At 39.2% G+C, this 22,204-nt stretch overlaps 1 protein-coding gene across 1 annotated transcript in view; it reads right to left on the bottom strand.

Moving 5' to 3' along the window:
• The window catches only part of RNF168 (ring finger protein 168), a 50,139-nt gene that overhangs the window by 20,642 nt on the left and 7,293 nt on the right, over positions 1-22,204 (bottom strand). The window contains exons 3-4 of the mRNA XM_047876068.1: positions 10,446-10,522; positions 7,652-7,831 (exon numbers count right to left, since the gene is read on the bottom strand). Coding sequence (XP_047732024.1) covers positions 7,652-7,831; positions 10,446-10,522 — 257 coding nt within the window. The remainder of the gene's footprint in view (positions 1-7,651; positions 7,832-10,445; positions 10,523-22,204) is intronic.

Genomic DNA, 22,204 nt, shown 5'->3' with positions numbered 1-22,204 from the left:
GAGAGGCCCACGGAAGAGGGTAGGAAGGGCGGCGAGGCGGTGCACGCTCCACGGACTGGCGGGAGGGAGCCGGGGCGGAGGGGCGGCTCGCCGGCCAAGCACAGCCACCGAGTCTGGCTTGCAAAAGCGGAGGGGCCTGACGGACTGTGTTCCCACAACAAGCGCGACTTAGCGTCTGGGAGGTCATAAGTTAACAGCTCTGCTCGGAAAGCGGGAAGGCTGGAGGACAAAGGGAGGGAGAGCTGCTGAGCCCCCTGACAACAGAGCTCAGTTTGGTGGGGAACAAAGGCGCTCGCCAGCGCCATCTCCCCCGCCCATCCCCCAGCCGAAATCCCAAAGAGAACCTGTTCCTGCCGGGGAACTTGCTCGCTCCGCGCAAACACCCAACTCTGCGCTTCGGCGGAGCCAAACCTCCGGCAGCGGATCTGACTCCCTCCCGCTGCCACAGGGCCCCTCCTGAAGTGGATCACCTAAGGAGAAGCGATCTAAGCCTGCCCCTCCTGCCCCCAAGCACCTTGCCTACCCACCCCAGCTAATACGCCAGATCCCCAGCATCACAAGCCTGGCACGGTGCAAGTAGCCCAGACGAGCCACACCACCCCACAGTGAATCCCGCCCCTAGGAGAGGGGAAGAGAAGGCACACACCAGTCTGACCGTGGCCCCAGCGGTGGGCTGGGGACAGACATCAGGTCTGACTGCGGCCCCGCCCACCAACTCCAGTTATACACTACAGCACAGGGGAAGTGCCCTGCAGGTCCGCACCACTCCAGGGACTATCCAAAATGACCAAGCGGAAGAACTCCCCTCAGAAGAATCTCCAGGAAATAACAACAGCTAATGAGCTGATCAAAAAGGATTTAAATAATATAACAGAAAGTGAATTTAGAATAATAGTCATAAAATTAATCGCTGGGCTTGAAAACAGTATACAGGACAGCAGAGAATCTCTTGCTACAGAGATCAAGGGACTAAGGAACAGTCACGAGGAGCTGAAAAACGCTTTAAACGAAATGCATAACAAAATGGAAACCACCACAGCTCGGCTTGAAGAGGCAGAGGAGAGAATAGGTGAACTAGAAGATAAAGTTATGGAAAAAGAGGAAGCTGAGAAAAAGAGAGATAAAAAAATCCAGGAGTATGAGGGGAAAATTAGAGAACTAAGTGATACACTAAAAAGAAATAATATACGCATAATTGGTATCCCAGAGGAGGAAGAGAGAGGGAAAGGTGCTGAAGGGGTACTTGAAGAAATCATAGCTGAGAACTTCCCTGAACTGGGGAAGGAAAAAGGCATTGAAATCCAAGAGGCACAGAGAACTCCCTTCAGACGTAACTTGAATCGATCTTCTGCACGACATATCATAGTGAAACTGGCAAAATACAAGGATAAAGAGAAAATTCTGAAAGCAGCAAGGGGTAAGCGTGCCCTCACATATAAAGGGAGACCTATAAGACTCGTGACTGATCTCTCTTTTGAAACTTGGCAGGACAGAAAGAATTGGCACGAGATTTTCAGGGTGCTAGACAGAAAAAATATGCAGCCGAGAATCCTTTATCCAGCAAGTCTGTCATTTAGAATAGAAGGAGAGATAAAGGTCTTCCCAAACAAACAAAAACTGAAGGAATTTGTCACCACTAAACCAGCCCTACAAGAGATCCTAAGGGGGACCCTGTGAGACAAAGTCCCAGAGACATCACTACAAGCATAAAACATACAGACATCACAATGACTCTAAACCCGTATCTTTCTATAATAACACTGAATGTAAATGGATTAAATGCGCCAACCAAAAGACATAGGGTATCAGAATGGATAAAAAAACAAGACCCATCTATTTGCTGTCTACAAGAGACTCATTTTAGACCTGAGGACACCTTTAGATTGAGAGTGAGGGGATGGAGAACTATTTATCATGCGACTGGAAGCCAAAAGAAAGCTGGAGTAGCCATACTTATATCAGACAAACTAGACTTTAAATTAAAGGCTGTAACAAGAGATGAAGAAGGACATTATATAATAGTTACAGGGTCTATCCATCAGGAAGAGCTAACAATTATAAATGTCTATGCACCGAATACCGGAGCCCCCAAATATATAAAACAATTACTCATAAACATAAGCAACCTTATTGATAAGAATGTGGTCATTGCAGGGGACTTTAATACACCACTTACAGAAATGGATAGATCATCTAGACACACGGTCAATAAAGAAACAAGGGCCCTGAATGAGACATTGGATCAGATGGACTTGACAGATATATTTAGAACTCTGCATCCCAAAGCAACAGAATATACTTTCTTCTCGAGTGCACATGGAACATTCTCCAAGATAGATCATATACTGGGTCACAAAACAGCCCTTCATAAGTTTACAAGAATTGAAATTATACCATGCTTACTTTCAGACCACAATGCTATGAAGCTTGAAATCAACCACAGAAAAAAGTCTGGAAAACCTCCAAAAGCATGGAGGTTAAAGAACACCCTACTAACGAATGAGTGGGTCAACCAGGCAATTAGAGAAGAAATTAAAAAATATATGGAAACAAATGAAAATGAAAATACAACAATCCAAATGCTTTGGGACGCAGCAAAGGCAGTCCTGAGAGGAAAATACATTGCAATCCAGGCCTATCTCAAGAAACAAGAAAAATCCCAAATACAAAATCTAACAGCACACCTAAAGGAACTAGAAGCAGAACAGCAAAGGCAGCCTAAGCCCAGCAGAAGAAGAGAAATAATAAAGATCAGGGCAGAAATAAACAATATAGAAACTAAAAAAACTGTAGAGCAGATCAACGAAACCAAGAGTTGGTTTTTTGAAAAAATAAACAAAATTGACAAACCTCTAGCCAGGCTTCTCAAAAAGAAAAGGGAGATGACCCAAATAGATAAAATCATGAATGAAAATGGAATTATTACAACCAATCCCTCAGAGATACAAACAATTATCAGGGAATACTATGAAAAATTATATGCCAACAAACTGGACAACCTGGAAGAAATGGACAAATTCCTGAACAACCACACTCTTCCAAAACTCAATCAGGAGGAAATAGAAAGCTTGAACAGACCCATAACCAGCGAAGAAATTGAATCGGTTATCAAAAATCTCCCAACAAATAAGAGTCCAGGACCAGATGGCTTCCCAGGGGAGTTCTACCAGACGTTTAAAGCAGAGATAATACCTATCCTTCTCAAGCTATTCCAAGAAATAGAAAGGGAAGGAAAACTTCCAGACTCATTCTATGAAGCCAGTATTACTTTGATTCCTAAACCAGACAGAGACCCAGTAAAAAAAGAGAACTACAGGCCAATATCCCTGATGAATATGGATGCAAAAATTCTCAATAAGGTACTAGCAAATCGAATTCAACGGCATATAAAAAGAATTATTCACCATGATCAAGTGGGATTCATTCCTGGGATGCAGGGCTGGTTCAACATTCGCAAATCAATCAACGTGATACATCACATTAACAAAAAAAAAGAGAAGAACCATATGATCCTGTCAATCGATGCAGAAAAGGCCTTCGACAAAATCCAGCACCCTTTCTTAATAAAAACCCTTGAGAAAGTCGGGATAGAAGGAACATACTTAAAGATCATAAAAGCCATTTATGAAAAGCCCACAGCTAACATCATCCTCAACGGGGAAAAACTGAGAGCTTTTTCCCTGAGATCAGGAACACGACAAGGATGCCCACTCTCACCGCTGCTGTTTAACATAGTGCTGGAAGTTCTAGCATCAGCAATCAGACAACAAAAGGAAATCAAAGGCATCAAAATTGGCAAAGATGAAGTCAAGCTTTCGCTTTTTGCAGATGACATGATATTATACATGGAAAATCCGATAGACTCCACCAAAAGTCTGCTAGAACTGATACAGGAATTCAGCAAAGTTGCAGGATACAAAATCAATGTACAGAAATCAGTTGCATTCTTATATACTAACAATGAAGCAACAGAAAGACAAATAAAGAAACTGATCCCATTCACAATTGCACCAAGAAGCATAAAATACCTAGGAATAAATCTAACCAACGATGTAAAGGATCTGTATGCTGAAAATTATAGAAAGCTTATGAAGGAAATTGAAGAAGATTTAAAGAAATGGAAAGACATCCCCTGCTCATGGATTGGAAAAATAAATATTGTCAAAATGTCAATACTACCCAAAGCTATCTACACATTCAATGCAATCCCAGTCAAAATTGCACCAGCATTCTTCTCGAAACTAGAACAAGCAATCCTAAAATTCATATGGAACCACAAAAGGCCCCGAATAGCCAAAGGAATTTTGAAGAAGAAGACCAAAGCAGGAGGCATCACAATCCCAGACTTTAGCCTCTACTACAAAGCTGTCATCATCAAGACAGCATGGTATTGGCACCAAAACAGACACATAGACCAATGGAATAGAATAGAAACCCCAGAACTAGACCCACAAACGTATGGCCAACTCATCTTTGACAAAGCAGGAAAGAACATCCAATGGAAAAAAGACAGCCTCTTTAACAAATGGTGCTGGGAGAACTGGACAGCAACATGCAGAAGGTTGAAACTAGACCACTTTCTCACACCATTCACAAAAATAAACTCAAAATGGATAAAGGACCTAAATGTGAGACAGGAAACCATCAAAACCTTAGAGGAGAAAGCAGGAAAAGACCTCTCTGACCTCAGCCGTAGCAATCTCTTACTGGACACATCCCCAAAGGCAAGGGAATTAAAAGCAAAAGTGAATTACTGGGACCTTATGAAGATAAAAAGCTTCTGCACAGCCAAGGAAACAACCAACAAAACTAAAAGGCAACCAACGGAATGGGAAAAGATATTCGCAAATGACATATCGGACAAAGGGCTAGTATCCAAAATCTATAAAGAGCTCACCAAACTCCACACCCGAAAAACAAATAACCCAGTGAAGAAATGGGCAGAAAACATGAATAGACACTTCTCTAAAGAAGACATCCGGATGGCCAACAGGCACATGAAAAGATGTTCAGCGTCGCTCCTTATCAGGGAAATACAAATCAAAACCACACTCAGGTATCACCTCACGCCAGTCAGAGTGGCCAAAATGAACAAATCCGGAGACTATAGATGCTGGAGAGGATGTGGAGAAACGGGAACCCTCTTGCACTGTTGGTGGGAATGCAAATTGGTGCAGCCGCTCTGGAAAGCAGTGTGGAGGTTCCTCAGAAAATTAAAAATAGACCTACCCTATGACCCAGCAATAGCACTGCTAGGAATTTATCCAAGGGATACAGGAGCACTGATGCATAGGGCCACGTGTACCCCAATGTTCATAGCAGCACTCTCAACAATAGCCAAATTATGGAAAGAGCCTAAATGTCCATCAACTGATGAATGGATAAAGAAATTGTGGTTTATATACACAATGGAATATTACGTGGCAATGAGAAAAAATGAAATATGGCCTTTCGTAGCAACGTGGATGGAACTGGAGAGTGTGATGCTAAGTGAAATAAGCCATACAGAGAAAGACAGATACCATATGGTTTCACTCTTATGTGGATCCTGAGAAACTTCACAGGAACCCATGGGGGAGGGGAAGGAAAAAAAAAAAAAAGAGGTTAGAATGGGAGAGAGCCAAAGCCTAAGAGACTTAAAAACTGAGAACAAACTGAGGGTTGATGGGGGGTGGGAGGGAGGAGAGGGTGGGTGATGGGTATTGAGGAGGGCACCTTTTGGGATGAGCACTGGGTGTTGTATGGAAACCAATTTGTCAATAAATTTCATAAAAAAAAAAAAAAAAAAAAAAAAAAAAAAAAAAAGAAAGAGAGAGAGAGAGAGAGACAGAGCACAAGTGGGGGAGGGGCAGAGAGAGACGGAGACACAGAATCTGAAGCAGGCTCTGAGCTGCCAGTACAGAGCCCGACGCACGGCTCGAACTCACAAACCGTGAGATCGTGACCTGAGCCGAAGTCGGATGCTTAACAGAATAAGCCACCCAGGTGCCCCCAAAGTCAGATTCTTAACCGACAGAGCCACTCAGGCACCCCAAGAATTCTTCTAAAATATCGACAGTTCCACTCTTACAATCCCTGTTAAAAACAAGAGGGATCAGAACAAGATTCTTAAAAGACAGGTAAAGATAACCCCAGATTCTCCTCTTTGATGTATTTTCTTACTGATCTCATTTGTTATTCTCCTGGTCAATGTCTTTTATTTAATTTCCTAATTATGTACATTTTTAAAACTATTCTACTATAATTTTAAAAGAAAAAATATATTAAAAAGAGTATATAATCTAAAACTTGGATACACTAATAGGGCACCTGGGTGGCTCAGCCCAGGAAGTATCTGACTTCGGCCCGCATTAGGCTTTCTGCTGTCACAGCAGAGCCTGCTTCAGATCCTCTGTCCCCCACCCTCTGCCCCTCCTCCACTCACACTCTCTCTCAAAAATTAATAAACATTTTAAAAAATAAAATAAAACTTGGGTACATTATTATGAACAGTGGGCTTCAAAAAAAAAAATCGCAGTTCTGGATATACTTCTTGTTGGTAATTATATTTTAGGATATTTGTTGTTTGAAAGCAGAAGAATTGTTTTTAAAGGCTCTGAAACCCAAAGGCACATCCGACTTCCCTAGATGCCTCTGGGAATGGTACTCCCTAAATCCTATCCCCAGAGATTCTGATTCAGTAGATTTAGAAACGGTATGGGAATCTGTATTTTAAAAGAACCCCAAATGAATTCTGCCACCTTCTTTCAAATCACTAGATCTCACTGTACCCTCAGGTCTTACAGTATGGTTTTATCATCTTTTCTTCTATTCATTTTTCCTAAGGCAATAATTTTACTACAGCAAGGTAATTCATGTCTACTGTAGTATTTAAAGCTTTAATGTGCTTCACTCCCAAAAAGTGATTTACATCCACAGAATGGAATATTCTGCCACTCTTAAAAAAAAAAAATTACATAAGACTGTGTAGTTACACTGGGGCGCCTGGGTGCCCCAGTGTCAGTTGGTTAAGTGTCTGACTTCATTTCAGGTCATGATCTCACAGTTCATGAGTTTGAGCCCCACATCGGGCTCTGTGCTGACAGCTCAGAGTCTGGAGCCTGCTTCAGATTCTGTTTCCCTCTCTCTTTGCCCCTCCCTCACTTGCACTCTGTGTGTCTCTTTCTCAAAAATAAACATTAAAAAAATTAAAAATAAAAAGACTGTGTAGTTACATAAAATCTCTAAGACATATCAAGTGAAAAAAGACGAAAAGAACAGTGTGCTTGATACATCCTTTTTAGGTGAATAAGAAAAAATAATAAACTGTTAATAGTGCTAACCTCTAGGGAAAGAGACTGATGGAACAGGAATGGGAATATAGATGTGGAAGGGGAGAGAGCAAGCTTTCCTATATATTCTGAATTTACTAACATACCAGGAAGAATACTTCAATCAGAGCAAATATATAACAACATGCAAAAAAACAAAAACAAAAAAAACGTGTTTTGTTTTTAAGTAGAGCAAATGTCAGAAAAACTCCCTCAGATCTTTGAAAACCACGCAAAGCAACAGGAACGTACTTCAAAGTACTCTCCTAAAACTTACAATATTAATGCTTAGCTTTCTTGCTAGTTCTTCATCACTTTTCAGTTGTTCTTCTGAAACTTACAATATTAATGCTTAGCTTTCTTGCTAGTTCTTCATCACTTTTCAGTTGTTCTTCCATCTCTCTTCGCCTCTTTTCTGCCTGTTGTTTTTCCTCCTCTTCTTCCTCTGCCAATAATCTCTGTATGTATGCTTCGCTGGCTTTGTTTTCTTCTTCCTCACTGGCTCGTCGCTCTGCTTCCACCTTAAAAAAATAATTAATAAAGAACACTTCTCTGAACTTTTGATTATACTTGCAATATTTCTCTTCTTAACAGCAATTCTTTTTTTCTTTTCTAGAGAGAGAGAGTACAAGCTGGGGAGAGGGGCAGACAGAGGGAGAGAATCTTGAGCAAGCTCCAGTCTCAGAGCATGGCAAAAGACAAGAACAGACATTTCACTCCCCCAAAATTATAAAAATGTCCCTTAATTATATGAAAAGATAATCTTTCTCATAATAAGAGAAATAACAATTAAATCTACACTGAAATAGGACTTCCAGCTTCCAGTAATGATAGAGCAAAACACTGGTAGAAGATATCTTCCAACAAAAACCGACTTTAAAACCTGGACATTATACTGGGGCACCTGGGTGGCTCAGCTGGTTAAGTGTCAACTTCAGCTCAGGTCATGATCTCACAGTTCATGAGTTTAAGCCCTGCATCAGGCTCTGTGCTGAAAGCTCAGAGCCTGGAGCCTGCTTTGGATTCTGTGTCTCCCCTCTCTCTCTGGCCCTTCCCCACTTGTGCTTTGTCTCCCTTCCTCTCTCAAAAATAAACAAACATTAAAAACAAAAAACAAAAAACCTGGGCATGATAAGCAATTACCGAAGGAACTGGAGAGTGAACATAATCAGACAAACTGCTCCTCCTGGCTTCAAGCCTAGAGCTGACATAATCTGACACTGGTGGAAACTGACCCCACACTTAGAGTCACTTGATATTCTAAAAGGTTCAGAGAGAATCTACTGGGGAAAAGATGCTCGTTACAATACATGGGGGTAGAATATACAATATCTGTACGAGTAAAAAATGAATCTCAACTCCACCTCATGTCATACTCAAAAACTAATGGAATTGATTATATATCAAAACATAAGAACTAAAACAAATTCCAGAAGAAATTTTTGTGACCTTGGGTTAAGCAAAGTTATCGAGCTACATACCTAAAATAAGTAAATTTTCCTATACTGAAATTTACCATAGATAAATTCTACCTCAACAAAGCTTTTTTTTTTAAATTTTTTTTTTTTCAACATTTATTTATTTTTGGGACAGAGAGAGACAGAGCATGAACAGGGGAGGGGCAGAGAGAGAGGGAGACAGAATCGGAAACAGGCTCCAGGCTCTGAGCCATCAGCCCAGAGCCCGACGCGGGGCTCGAACTCACGGACCGCGAGATCGTGACCTGGCTGAAGTCGGACGCTCAACCGACTGCGCCACCCAGGCGCCCCAAAAGCTTTTTTTTTAAAGAAACACTATGCCAATACCATTCTCATACATCAGATTAGCAAAAATTCAAAAGCCTGAAGTACTCTATTTTTCTTTCAAAATTTTTAATGTTTATTTATTTTTGAGAGAGAGAGAGCCCACACGAGAGTGGGGGAGGGGCAGAAAAAGAAAGGGAGACACAGAATCTGAAGCAGGCTACAGGCTCTGAGCTCTCAGCACAGAGCCCAATGCGGGTCTCAAACTCATGAACTGTGAGATCATGACCTGAGCCAAAGAAAGCCTGACAGTACTCTGTTGACAAGTGTGTTTCTAAACAGGTACTCTCATTGGGAATACAAAATGTACCCCAATCAAAGAGAATTTGACAGTTCTAACAAATCTATATATCGTTTACCTTTTAATCTGGCAATCTCATATCTAGAAATTTGCCCTGAAGATATACTTCTAATAATATTAAAATATACATGCACAGTATTGCAGTACTATATGTAATTAGAAAATATATAGTATGCAATATTTAATAAATGAGCGGTTATATATATGTTTACTCTTATAAAAGATACCAAAGGAAGGATAAACTACCCAGTGATAAAATTAGTTATCTACAAGGTGGGTGGACACGGGGTGGATAAGATACAGGAGGGAGTTATTCTGAGAGTAACTTTTACGTAATTTTTATGTTTGGGTGCATGTTAATATTCTACACATTCAGGGGCACCTGGGTGGCTCAGTCAGTTAAGCATCTGACTTCGGTTCAGGTCAGGATCTTGCAGTTCATGGGTTCAAGCCCCGTGTCAGGCTCTATGCTGACAGCTCAGAGCCTGGAGCCTGCTTCAGATTCTGTGTCTCCCTCTTTCTCTGCCCCCTCCTGCTCACGCGCACGTGTTCTCTCTTTCACAAAAATAAATATTAAAAAAAATTATTTTTAAGATAAGGAAGGGAAAATGAAAAAAAAATCACTATCACATAAGAGTACCAATTATATATAAATAAAAGCTACTTTCTACCTATTTTAAACATGTAAAAAATAAAGCTTTTAAAGTACACTAAAATTAATTTTATTACAATATATATTATTTACATAGGCACATAAAACTGTATGTAAAATCTAAACTTGAAAACACAGCAGAGAATTTTTCCAAAAAAGAATAACCATTTAGGGCACCTGGGTGGCTCAGTTGGTTAAATGCCCGACTCTTGGTTTGGGCTCAGGTCATGATCTCATGGTTTGTTAAGATCGAACCGCATGTTGGGCTCCACGCTGACAGCCTAGAGCCTGTGTGGGATATTCTCTCTCTCTGCTCCTCCCTTTCTCTCAAAGTAAATAAATAAACTTAAAAACAAAAAAGGTAACTATTTAGCACCTACCTTGCTTATCTCCTCTTCATATTCTCTTCTCAATTCCCCAGGTTTACTTAATAAGCGAACTGGCTGATAGTCATCAACTGTTAGAGATCAAGGAAGAAAACAATGTTATAGGCAACAAAGAACTTTATGGCTAGCTTTGGTCTTTCATTAAACCTATATTAACCTGAAAATGTGATATGAAAAGTCCATAGATTTTCTGGTTCAAAATGGCACATAAGTACATATACTTAACTCTTGTCCTAGAATCTGTTAAAATAACAGTGAAAGCAGTTTTCAAAAGTAATCCTACAACATCAAAGAGATTAGGGGAAGGGTCCATCAGTAAAAAAGAAACTTTAATAAATTTCTACAAAATGAGAGGCCGATATAAAAGAGGTGACTTATATAGAAGAATGAAGAAAAATGCAACCCTTGGAAGTGCGAGACCTGCCCCATATACCTGAAAGGCAGCTCAGGCTCAAAACCACAACGTATAATAGAGACCAGAATGAATGAGTGTAGGACAGGAAATTCAAAGTTTATAATCTGTTAAATCAGAATACTTGGTTGGTAGGCATTTCTTCCTAGATATTAAGTGTACATATCACAAACAAAAGTTATTTTTTAAAGAAACTAAATTGTCTGGACAGAGCCAGTGCAGCTAATATGAGAGGTGATGACCAAGAGCAAAGCCCTCTAAAATTTGGCACTCAGGGACAGCAAAGCATAATGGCCAGGTTTAACCTCAAACATTATCTGCCAGTCACCAATGCCAATGTATGCACAAGGAGTTTTATTCTAGGACCTCATTTTTAAATATGAAAGCAAAACCAAGAATCATCAGACATTTCAAACAAATCTACAGGACTACAGAAACACTAAGATGCAAAGAAGGAAAAAATAATCTTGAGTTGAATCCAGAAAAAGAGAACACAACTGCTTATTTACAGGGGCAGCTGTTACTCAACTCCAGCTGACTACTGCCACCAGGAAACTTAGGTCTGTCTTTGTTATATTTTCTGATTTTTTCAAGACAATCCAGAAATCTATATGTTAGTGTAAAATCTCTAAATTTTAAATGTTGGCACTGAATGGGTAACAGAAACATGTCTGTAGCCTTTACATGGCTTGCAGGCCAGTAGTTTGCAAATTCTGCAACAGAGGAACTAAAAACAGTAATGCAACTCCATTACCAGTAGCAAAGAATATACTAAATTCTTATTTTAGCTGCTGACGAGGATTCATCTGAGACAATACAGTGGGAAATACAGGAGAGAGAAGTGTAAGGCTCCTGAAAAATTAGTAGGGGTTATAGACAAAGCGCAAGAAGCCAGGAGGGACAGCACTTTAATTATAGCATTTTTAATAAAGGAGACACGGTATGTGTAGAGAGGTAGTGTAATATCAGATGTGACAGCTTAGGTGGTGGGCACACTTTTTCTGTAAAGGGCAAGATAATAAATATTTTATGCTTTGTGGGCAATGCAGCCTTTGTTGCAGTAATTCAACTCTTGCCACTGTAAGCGCAAAAGGAATCATTGACATAGATGAGTACAGTGCCTCTGTTCTAAAAACACTTCATTCACAAAAAGAGATGTGGGCCAAATTTGGCCTGTGGATGACAAAGTTCTCAGAAATTGTGTGTGTGTGTGTATGCGCGCACATAAGCGCACATGTGCGGTGGTGTGGTGAACATTAAACAAGTGTAGGCAACTGGAAAAGGAAAACTGTTTCCTTTTATTATTAAAGAAGTTCACTTAATAAAGAATAAAAATAGCCAGAATATTATGAAAATTAAAAGACAACCCATAGAATGGAGGAAAATATTTGCAAATCATAGATCTGATAAGGCATTAATCTAGAGAATATACAAAGAACAACAACTGAACAACACAAAACAAGCTCAGTTAAAAACATGGGCAAAGGACTTCAACAGATTTTTTTTTCCAAAAAATATGCAAATGGCCAACAAGCACATTAAAAGATGCTCAATATCACTAGTCATTAGGGAAATGCAAATCAAAACCACAAAGAGATACCACTTCATACCCAGTAGGGTGGCTATTATAAAACAAAATGGTAAGTGTTGACAAGCAGATGGGGAAACTGAAATCCTGGTGCACTGCTGGTGGAAATGTAAAATGGTACAGCCCCTATGGAAAACAATATGGTGGTTGCTCAAAAGAATTAAAGAGAATTACCATAGGACCGAGGAATTCCTTTCTGGGTACACAGTCAAAACGGTTGAAAGCAGGAACTCAAACAGATACTTGTACACCAATGTTCACGGCAACATTATTCACAACAGCCAAAAGTGGAAGTAATCCAAGCATTTATCAACAGATAAATGGATAAATAAAATGTGGTAAATACATACAGTGGAATATTACTGTCATAAAATGGAAGCCAATTCTGATACATGCTATAACAAGGATGAACCATGAAGATACTATGCTAAGTGAAATAACTCAGACACAATAGGACAAACACCCACTATAATGTTACTTACACAAGATACCTGGAGTACTCAAATCTGACATAAGTAGAATGGTGGATGCCAGGGGTTAGAGGAAGGGGGAATTGGGGAATTATTGTTTAATGGGTACAGTTTCAATTGGAGAAGATGAAAAAGTTCTAGAGATGGATGGTGGTGATGGTTGCACACCAATGTGACTGTACTCAATGCTGCTGAACTGTACACTTAAAAATAATTAAAATGGTAAATTTTGTTATCTGTATTTTACAACAACAACAAGAAAAAAAAAACAAAACCCAGTAACAAGAAGAAGCAAAACTTCTGTTAAAAAGAAAACCACGGAATGATGGCTTGTTTCCTTCCACTTAGAGAGTCGCATGCTCTTTGTGGTCATTTTGTAGAATAAAGACCATCTTGGATAATCATCCATTGTTAATCTTGTGTGGCAACATTGGATTTTTACTTAAAGATTTAAAATGGCTTTTCAGGGAGCACCTGGATGGCTCAGTCGGTAGAGTGTCCAACTCGACTTTGGCTCAGGTCATAATCCCAGGGTGGTGGGATCAAGACCCATGTGGGGCTCTGCGCTGAGTGTGGAGCTTGCTTGAGATTCTCTCTCTCTCTCCCTCTTCCCCCTCTTCCCTGCTTGTGTGCTCTCTCCCTCCTCTAAAATAAAATAATAAATAAATAATAAATAAATAAATAATAGTAAAATGGCTTTGGAATAAACACAAAAAAAAGAAAAGAAAAGAAAAAAGAAAAACACAGAGGAGCCAAAATGGAGCCACTAAAGGCCCCACATCAGTAAATCAAGATTTAATATCTAACCTAACTTCAGCTTCAACCCCCTCAAAAGTAACCTTTAACTACCCAAACTGTAATTTCCTGTAAGCAGTATCCTGAGAGACCCCTTCCTTCTTAGGAGGACAACTTTGCCTAAACACTGCAGTCCTTGCTAATAAATTGTGGTGTTCTTTAAAATTTTTTTAATGTTTATTTTTTATTGAGAGAGAGAGAGAGTGCACATGCGTGAGATCGCGCAGGGGAGGGGCAGAGAGAGAGAGGGAGACACAGAATCTGAAGCAGGCTCCAGGCTCTGAGCTGTCAGCATAGAGCCCAATACAGGGCTTGAACTCATAGACGGTGAAATCATGACCTAAGCAGATTTCAGACGCTTAACCGACTGAGCCACCCAGGCATCCCTGGTTTTTTTGTTTGTTTGTTTAATGCCTCTTCTCTGCCTTTCCTTTCCTGCAGCTCAGTGGAGCTCTCTACTGTGGTTAGATGAGATGCTGCCTGATTCATGAATCATTTAATAAAGTCAATTAGATCTTCAAATTTACTTGGTTAAATTTTTTTAAATGCTTCTGTATGATGACAAACATCACAAAATTAAAAACAAACAACAAACTGGGAGAAGTTATTTGCAAATACATAAATCAATAGAGATTTAATGTCCAGAATATAACAAGAACTTTTACAGACTAAGAAAAAACACTACATTAATGGACAAAGAAACATACAATTTACAAAAGATGCTTAACTACTCTATAGTAAGCAGAGAGAACTGTAATTTAAAAAACAAAACAAAACAGAGGTGCCTGGGTGGCTCAGTCGATTAGGTGTCTGACTTCAGCTCAGGTCATGCATGATCTCACGGTTTGCAGGTTCGAACCCCACATCAGGCTGTCTGCTGTCAGCTCTCTCTGCTCCTCCCCAACTTGTGCATGCTCCCTCTCTCAAAAAGAGGGAAAAAAAACCAGGGAACTACTGAGACTTTTAAAGTTTACTTATTTGTATACAAGGTAAATCTAAACTGAGATCAGTAACTTTCTCAACCAAAGACACAACAAATTAAAATTGTCATAATAGGCTTCTAATGTCCAGGTGCAATTACTTACTGTTTCTTAGTTTCTAAGTATATGACGAATTTGAAAAAAAATCAGTTTTATGAGCTAAAACTAGACTATGACAGTCAATTTTTGCCAACTTATCAACACTATGCAATTTTGGTTAACTCAAATTTCTGTTGTGACGCACTCAAATGTTCCCACTGCACTTAATATTGTTGTTTTACAGTGAGTGTTCTTCCTGAGCAGCCAAGATTCATTAAAGGAATTTTATCCCCATACTCTTTATTTTGAAAGAAAAATCCACATTAATCAAAGAACTGAATGTCCAATACTGGACCAAACCCAAAAATCATAATAAACCTAACGAACAATTAATTAAGCTGTTTATACAAATATTTTTTCATCACTCTATTTGACTCTGCTTACATCTTCATGGAAATAAAGTTTTCTTCTCCTAATTAAATTTGCTCAGCCAATCTTCCTCTGAAGCCTGTAGAGTTCCTTGACTCTTCCTAGTTTCTAGTGGTTTACCAGCAATCTCCAGTGTTCACTGGCTTGTAGATGCGTCATTCCAACTCTCTGTCTTCACACAGTGTTCTCACTGTGGGTTTACTGTGTGTCTGTCTCTGTGTGCAAATTTTCCCTTTTAGAGAGGACACCAGTCATAATGGATTAGGACCCACACTAACGACCTTAACTTGACTACCTCTATAGACACTATTTCCAAATAAGGTCTGAAGTATTAGGGGCCAGGACTTCAACATATCTTTTGAGGAGACACAATTCAACATTATAACAATGTGTAAATTGTCCTCACTGAAAAACTATAAAACATTACTGAGAGAAATTAAAGAAGACCCAAATAAAGGGAGAAAGAGACTATTTTCATGGGTGCAAGGGCTCTACGTTAAGATGTCAATTCTCCCCAAACTGATCTAAAAATTCAACACAACCCAAATCAACTCCCACTATGCTTTTGGTAGAAACTGACAGGTTGATTAAAATCTACATGAAAATAGAAAGGAGCTAGAATATCCAAACATGAAAAATAATTATAAATATATAGCCACAGTAATCAACAGTGTGAGATTTTTTTTTTCTTATAAAGTCTTTTCTAAAACTTTTCTAATGTTTATTTATTTTTGAGAGAGAGAAAGCAAGAGGGAGAGAGATAGAGAGGGAGAGGGGCAGAGAGAGAGGGAGACACAGGATCGGAAGCAGGCTCTGCGCTGACAGCAGAGTCCAATCCAGGGCTTGAACTCATGAATCGTGAGATCATGACCTGGTGCTGAAGTTGGACCCTTAACCGACTGACTGAGCACCTAGGTGCCCCTCAACAGTGTAATTTTAACATTAAAATCAACAAATCAACCAAACAGGCTTGTAAGAAAAGTCTTTTCAACAAAGGTACAGGAGTAAGTGAAATTCACACAGGAAAAAATTAACCTCAACCCCTATCTCACACAATATTCACAACATTTAGAATGGTCCATAGACCTAAACAGAAAAGCTAAAACTATAAAGCTTTTATTTATTTATTAACGTTTATTTATTTTTGAGAGACAGAGAGAAACAGAGCAGGAGCGGTGGAGGGGCAGAGAGAGGGAGATACAGAATCCAAAGTAGGCTCTAGGCTCTGAGCTGTCAGCACAGAGTCCTATGTGGGGTTTGAGGCCACGAACTGTGAGATCATGACCTGAGCCAAAGCTGGACACTTAACCAACTGAGCCACCCAGGTGTCCCTAAAACTATAAAGCTTTTAGAAAAAACATAGAAATATTTTTATATTACTACAGAAGATAAAGTTTTTCAGAACACAGAAAGTAATAATCATAAAAGGAAAAGTTTATTAATTAGACTTCATGAAAATTAAAAATTTTAGCTCAACAGGGCACCTAGCTGGTTGATTCAGTGCAGTATGCAACTCTTGATCTCAAGGCTGTGAGTGGAGCCCCACATTAGGTGTAGAGTTTACCTTAAAAAGTAGATAAATAAAATCTTTAAAAAATTTTTTCAGCTCATCAAGAAGACACCATTAAGAAAATGAATAAGCAAGACACAGCTTGTAAGAAAATATTCACAAAACAACTTGCAAAGTACTGGTATCCAAAATATATAAAGAACTCCTACAACTTAATAATACAAAGATAAACCTGAGGGAAAAATTCAGACAGACACTTAATAATGGAAGATATATAAATCATCAATAAACAATGAAGATTCAACATCACTAGTCACCAGGAAAATGCTAATTAAAACTACAATGAGATACGACTACAAATCTATCAGTACGGTTAGATAGGTAACACCAAATATTGATAAGCATGTTGTAAATGAACTAAACGTGTCACCTCCTAAATTCTATGTTGAAACTTTAATCCAACTAAATAGTATTTGGAGGTAGAAACTTTGGGAAGTAATTAGGTCAGAAGGGTAGACCCCTCCTGACTGGGATTAGTGCCCTTACAGGAGGCTAATAAACTTAGCTAGCTTTCCACCAGGTAAAGCCATGACCAGGAAGAGGGCTCCCACAAAGAACTCAGACAGTAACTTGATCTTAGACTTCCTAGCTTCCAGAACTGTAAAAAAATAGATTTCTGTTTAAGCCACCTCATCTATATACTTCGTTATAGCAGCCCAAACTAAGACAGATGTGCAGAAACCAGAATTTGCAAACATTGTTGCTGGTATTAGACAATAATACAACCATTCTGGAAAATGACAGTTTTTTATATAACTAAGCATATACCTACTCTAAGCAATTCTACTCCTAAGTATTTACCCAAGAAAAAATGAAAACATATGACCACAAAAAAAAAAAAAAACTATTATTAAGAATCTTCACAGCAACTTTTTTTTTTAATTTTTAAAAAATATTTATTCATTTTTGGAAGACAGAGAGAGACACAGCACAAGCAGGGGTGGGCGGAGAGAGAGGCAGACACAGAATCCAAAGCAGGTTCTAGGCTCCAAGCTATCAGCACAGAGCCTGACGCGGGGCTCCAACTCATCAACCGCAAGATCATGACCTGAGCCGATGTCGGACGTTCAACTGACTGAGCCAAGCAGGCGCCCCCTTTTTTTTTTCTTTTTAATTTTTTTTTAATAACAGCAACTTTATTCATAAGAGCCAAAACCTGGAAATAGCTGGGACACCATAAACTGGAGAACCGCCAACAAAGTATAACACAGTCAAATGGTAGAATGATATTTATTATTTATTTATTTATTTATTTTTGTCTTCAAAGAATTTCAGTTTATTTTTTATTTTATTTTATTTTTTTCTCACCATTACTATTTATTTATTTATTTTTATGAAATTAATTGACAAATTGGTTTCCATACAACACCCAGTGCTCATCCCAAAAGGTGCCCTCCTCAATACCCATCACCCACCCTCTCCTCCCTCCCACCCCCCATCAACCCTCAGTTTGTTCTCAGTTTTTAACAGTCTCTTATGCTTTGGCTCTCTCCCATTCTAACCTCTTTTTTTTTTTTTTTCCTTCCTCTCCCCCATGGGTTCCTGTTAAGTTTCTCAGGATCCACATAAGAGTGAAACCATATGGTATCTGTCTTTCTCTGTATGGCTTATTTCACTTAGCATCACACTCTCCAGTTCCATCCACATTGCTACAAAAGGCCATATTTCATTTTTTCTCATTGCCACGTAATATTCCATTGTGTATATAAACCACAATTTCTTTATCCATTCATCAGTTGATGGACATTTAGGCTCTTTCCATAATTTGGCTATTGTTGAGAGTGCTGCTATGAACATTGGGGTACAAGTGGCCCTATGCATCAGTGCTCCTGTATCCCTTGGATAAATTCCTAGCAGTGCTATTGCTGGGTCATAGGGTAGGTCTAGTTTTAATTTTCTGAGGAACCTCCACACTGCTTTCCAGAGCGGCTGCACCAATTTGCATTCCCACCAACAGTGCAAGAGGGTTCCCGTTTCTCCACATCCTCTCCAGCATCTATAGTCTCCTGATTTGTTCATTTTGGCCACTCTGACTGGCGTAAGGTGATACCTGAGTGTGGTTTTGATTTGTATTCTAGCATCAGCAATCAGACAACAAAAGGAAATCAAAGGCATCAAAATTGGCAAAGATGAAGTCAAGCTTTCACTTTTTGCAGATGACATGATATTATACATGGAAAATCCGATAGACTCCACCAAAAGTCTGCTAGAACTGATACATGAATTCAGCAAAGTTGCAGGATACAAAATCAATGTACAGATATCAGTTGCATTCTTATACACTAACAATGAAGCAACAGAAAGACAAATAAAGAAACTGATCCCATTCACAATTGCACCAAGAAGCATAAAATACCTAGGAATAAATCTAACCAAAGATGTAAAGGATCTGTATGCTGAAAACTATAGAAAGCTTATGAAGGAAATTGAAGAAGATTTAAAGAAATGGAAAGACATTCCCTGCTCATGGATTGGAAAAATAAATATTGTCAAAATGTCAATACTACCCAAAGCTATCTACACATTCAATGCAATCCCAATCAAAATTGCACCAGCATTCTTCTCGAAACTAGAACAAGCAATCCTAAAATTCATATGGAACCACAAAAGGCCCCGAATAGCCAAAGGAATTTTGAAGAAGAAGACCAAAGCAGGAGGCATCACAATCCCAGACTTTAGCCTCTACTACAAAGCTGTCATCAAGACAGCATGGTATTGGCACAAAAACAGACACATAGACCAATGGAATAGAATAGAAACCCCAGAACTAGACCCACAAACGTATGGCCAACTCATCTTTGACAAAGCAGGAAAGAACATCCAATGGAAAAAAGACAGCCTCTTTAACAAATGGTGCTGGGAGAACTGGACAGCAACATGCAGAAGGTTGAAACTAGACCACTTTCTCACACCATTCACAAAAATAAACTCAAAATGGATAAAGGACCTAAATGTGAGACAGGAAACCATCAAAACCTTAGAGGAGAAAGCAGGAAAAGACCTCTCTGACCTCAGCCGTAGCAATCTCTTACTCGACACATCCCCAAAGGCAAGGGAATTAAAAGCAAAAGTGAATTACTGGGACCTTATGAAGATAAAAAGCTTCTGCACAGCAAAGGAAACAACCAACAAAACTAAAAGGCAACCAACGGAATGGGAAAAGATATTTGCAAATGACATATCGGACAAAGGGCTAGTATCCAAAATCTATAAAGAGCTCCCCAAACTCCACACCCGAAAAACAAATAACCCAGTGAAGAAATGGGCAGAAAACATGAATAGACACTTCTCTAAAGAAGACATCCGGATGGCCAACAGGCACATGAAAAGATGTTCAGCGTCGCCCCTTATCAGGGAAATAGAATGATATTTAAAAATAAAAAGAAATTGGGGTGTCTGGGTGGCTCAGTTGGTTAAACGTCTGACTTTAGCTCAGGTTGTGATCTCATAGCTCGTGAGTTCAAGCCCCACATCAGGCTCTGTGCTGGCAGCTCAGAGCCTGGAGCCTGCTTTGGATTCTGTGTCTCCCTCTCTCTTTGCCCCAATCCCGCTCACACACTGTCTCTGTCTCTCAAAAATAAGCAAACATTAAAAAAAATTTTTTTTAAATAAAAAGAAATAAATTACTAGTACCCACAACAAAGATGAATCTCAAACATTATTATACTAAGTAAAAGAATCTTACACTAAAGAATATACACGGCATGATTACTACTGTGGGTTGAACTGTATCCCCCAAAAAGATACGTTGAAATTCTAATCCCTGTACTCAGAAGGGGAGCTTATTGGGAAATACTTGTAAACATAATTGAGTTCATACTGGAGTAGGGTGGGCCCTTAATAAAGGAGAGGAACACAGAGAAGAGACAGCAATGTGAAGACAGACACAGCAGGAGAATGCCATATGGCTATGGAGGCAGAGATTGGAGTTGTGCAGCAGTAAGCCAAGGAATACCACAGACTGTCAACAACACCCAGAAACTAAAAGAAAGGCATGTAACAGATTCCCCTCTAGAACCTTCAAGAGAACACGTTCCTGTTGACATCTTGATTTTGGGCCTTTTAGCCTCCAGAACTGTGGGAAAATAAATTTCTGTTAAGCCACCCAGTTTGTGGTACTTTGTTATGTCAACTCTTGTACATTAACAGAATTCCATTTATATGAAGTTCTGGAAAAGGCAAAACTCATCTATGGTGGGAAAAAATAAAAACACTGGTTGACTTGAGGGTAGGGGAAAGATTAACTGGAAAGGACATGACAGTACTTTCAAGGGTAATGGTAATATTCTGTATTTTTATAAGAGTTCATGTTACAAAAGGTTATACCTATGTGAACACTCAATGAAGGCACGATTAAGATTTGCACATTATAAGGGCACCTGGGTGGCTCAGTCGGTTAAGGATCCCACTCTTGGTTTCAGCTCAGGTCATGATCTCATGGTTCATGAATTCAAGCCCTACATCAGGCTCTGTGCTGACAGTGCAGAGCCTGCTTGGGATTCTCTCTTTCCCTCTCTCTCTCTCTCTCTGCCCCTCCCCTGCTCTCTCTCTCTCTCAAAATAAATAAATGAACTTAAAAAAAAAAAAGACTTGCATATTATATGTAAATTAATATTAAAAGAAAAGTTACAAACTAACATTGATCTTCAAAATATGGATGCTTACATATTTAAGAGAAAGTGAGATAAATGAAAAAATAAAAAAGACTGACATGAATAGATGAAAGACCTGTGACACAGTAAAATATTCTCATATCTGGTTACGGGTACATGAAAGTTCACTATAAAATGCTTTCAACTTTTCTATATGTTTAAAATCTTTCATAATAAAATGCTGAAAATAGTAAGTATACTACCAAAATTTCTTTGAGAAAAAATAAAAGGAAGAAAGACCAAATGTTGGCAAGAATGTGGTGCAACTACAACTCTCATACACTACTGGCAGGAGTATAAATTGGTAAAAGCCACTTTGGAAAACCGGCAATATCTCCTAAGGCTTACCCTACCTGTAGCACCCACCAAAGGGTAGTCTTAGGCTTTACTAAACATTCAGACTCCAAAAATGACCACAGGACGACATTTGGCATCAATCTAAGAACATGAGAGCAAGGAAGCCAGATATCCTTTCTCCACAGCCACAAACATTTCTTATGGCAACAATACAGGCACAGGCTCCCCACAAGGAACATGCTCAGTTACAATGGTCACTATGCTAGAGGAGCACAAAGCACAATATCCCAATCAGTATTTATAATTCCCTCCAACAGGGAAGCAATTTGTCAATTGGGGATAATTTTTCTCATTAAGCAACGTTGCCTAGTAAACATTAACATTCTTATCCTCAGGTTTAGGGGAAACAAAACTAGAAATTTAATCAAAGGATGGATTCTCATCTAGCATGGAAAGAATTTATTTTCACTCATACTCTGTGGCCCCCAAATTCCATTCTTTTGCACTCTCCCAAAAATAAA

The sequence above is a fragment of the Prionailurus viverrinus genome, chromosome C2 (genome assembly GCF_022837055.1).
Source record: "Prionailurus viverrinus isolate Anna chromosome C2, UM_Priviv_1.0, whole genome shotgun sequence".
Lineage (NCBI taxonomy): Eukaryota > Metazoa > Chordata > Mammalia > Carnivora > Felidae > Prionailurus > Prionailurus viverrinus.
This window is presented reverse-complemented; position numbering and strand designations above follow the sequence as displayed.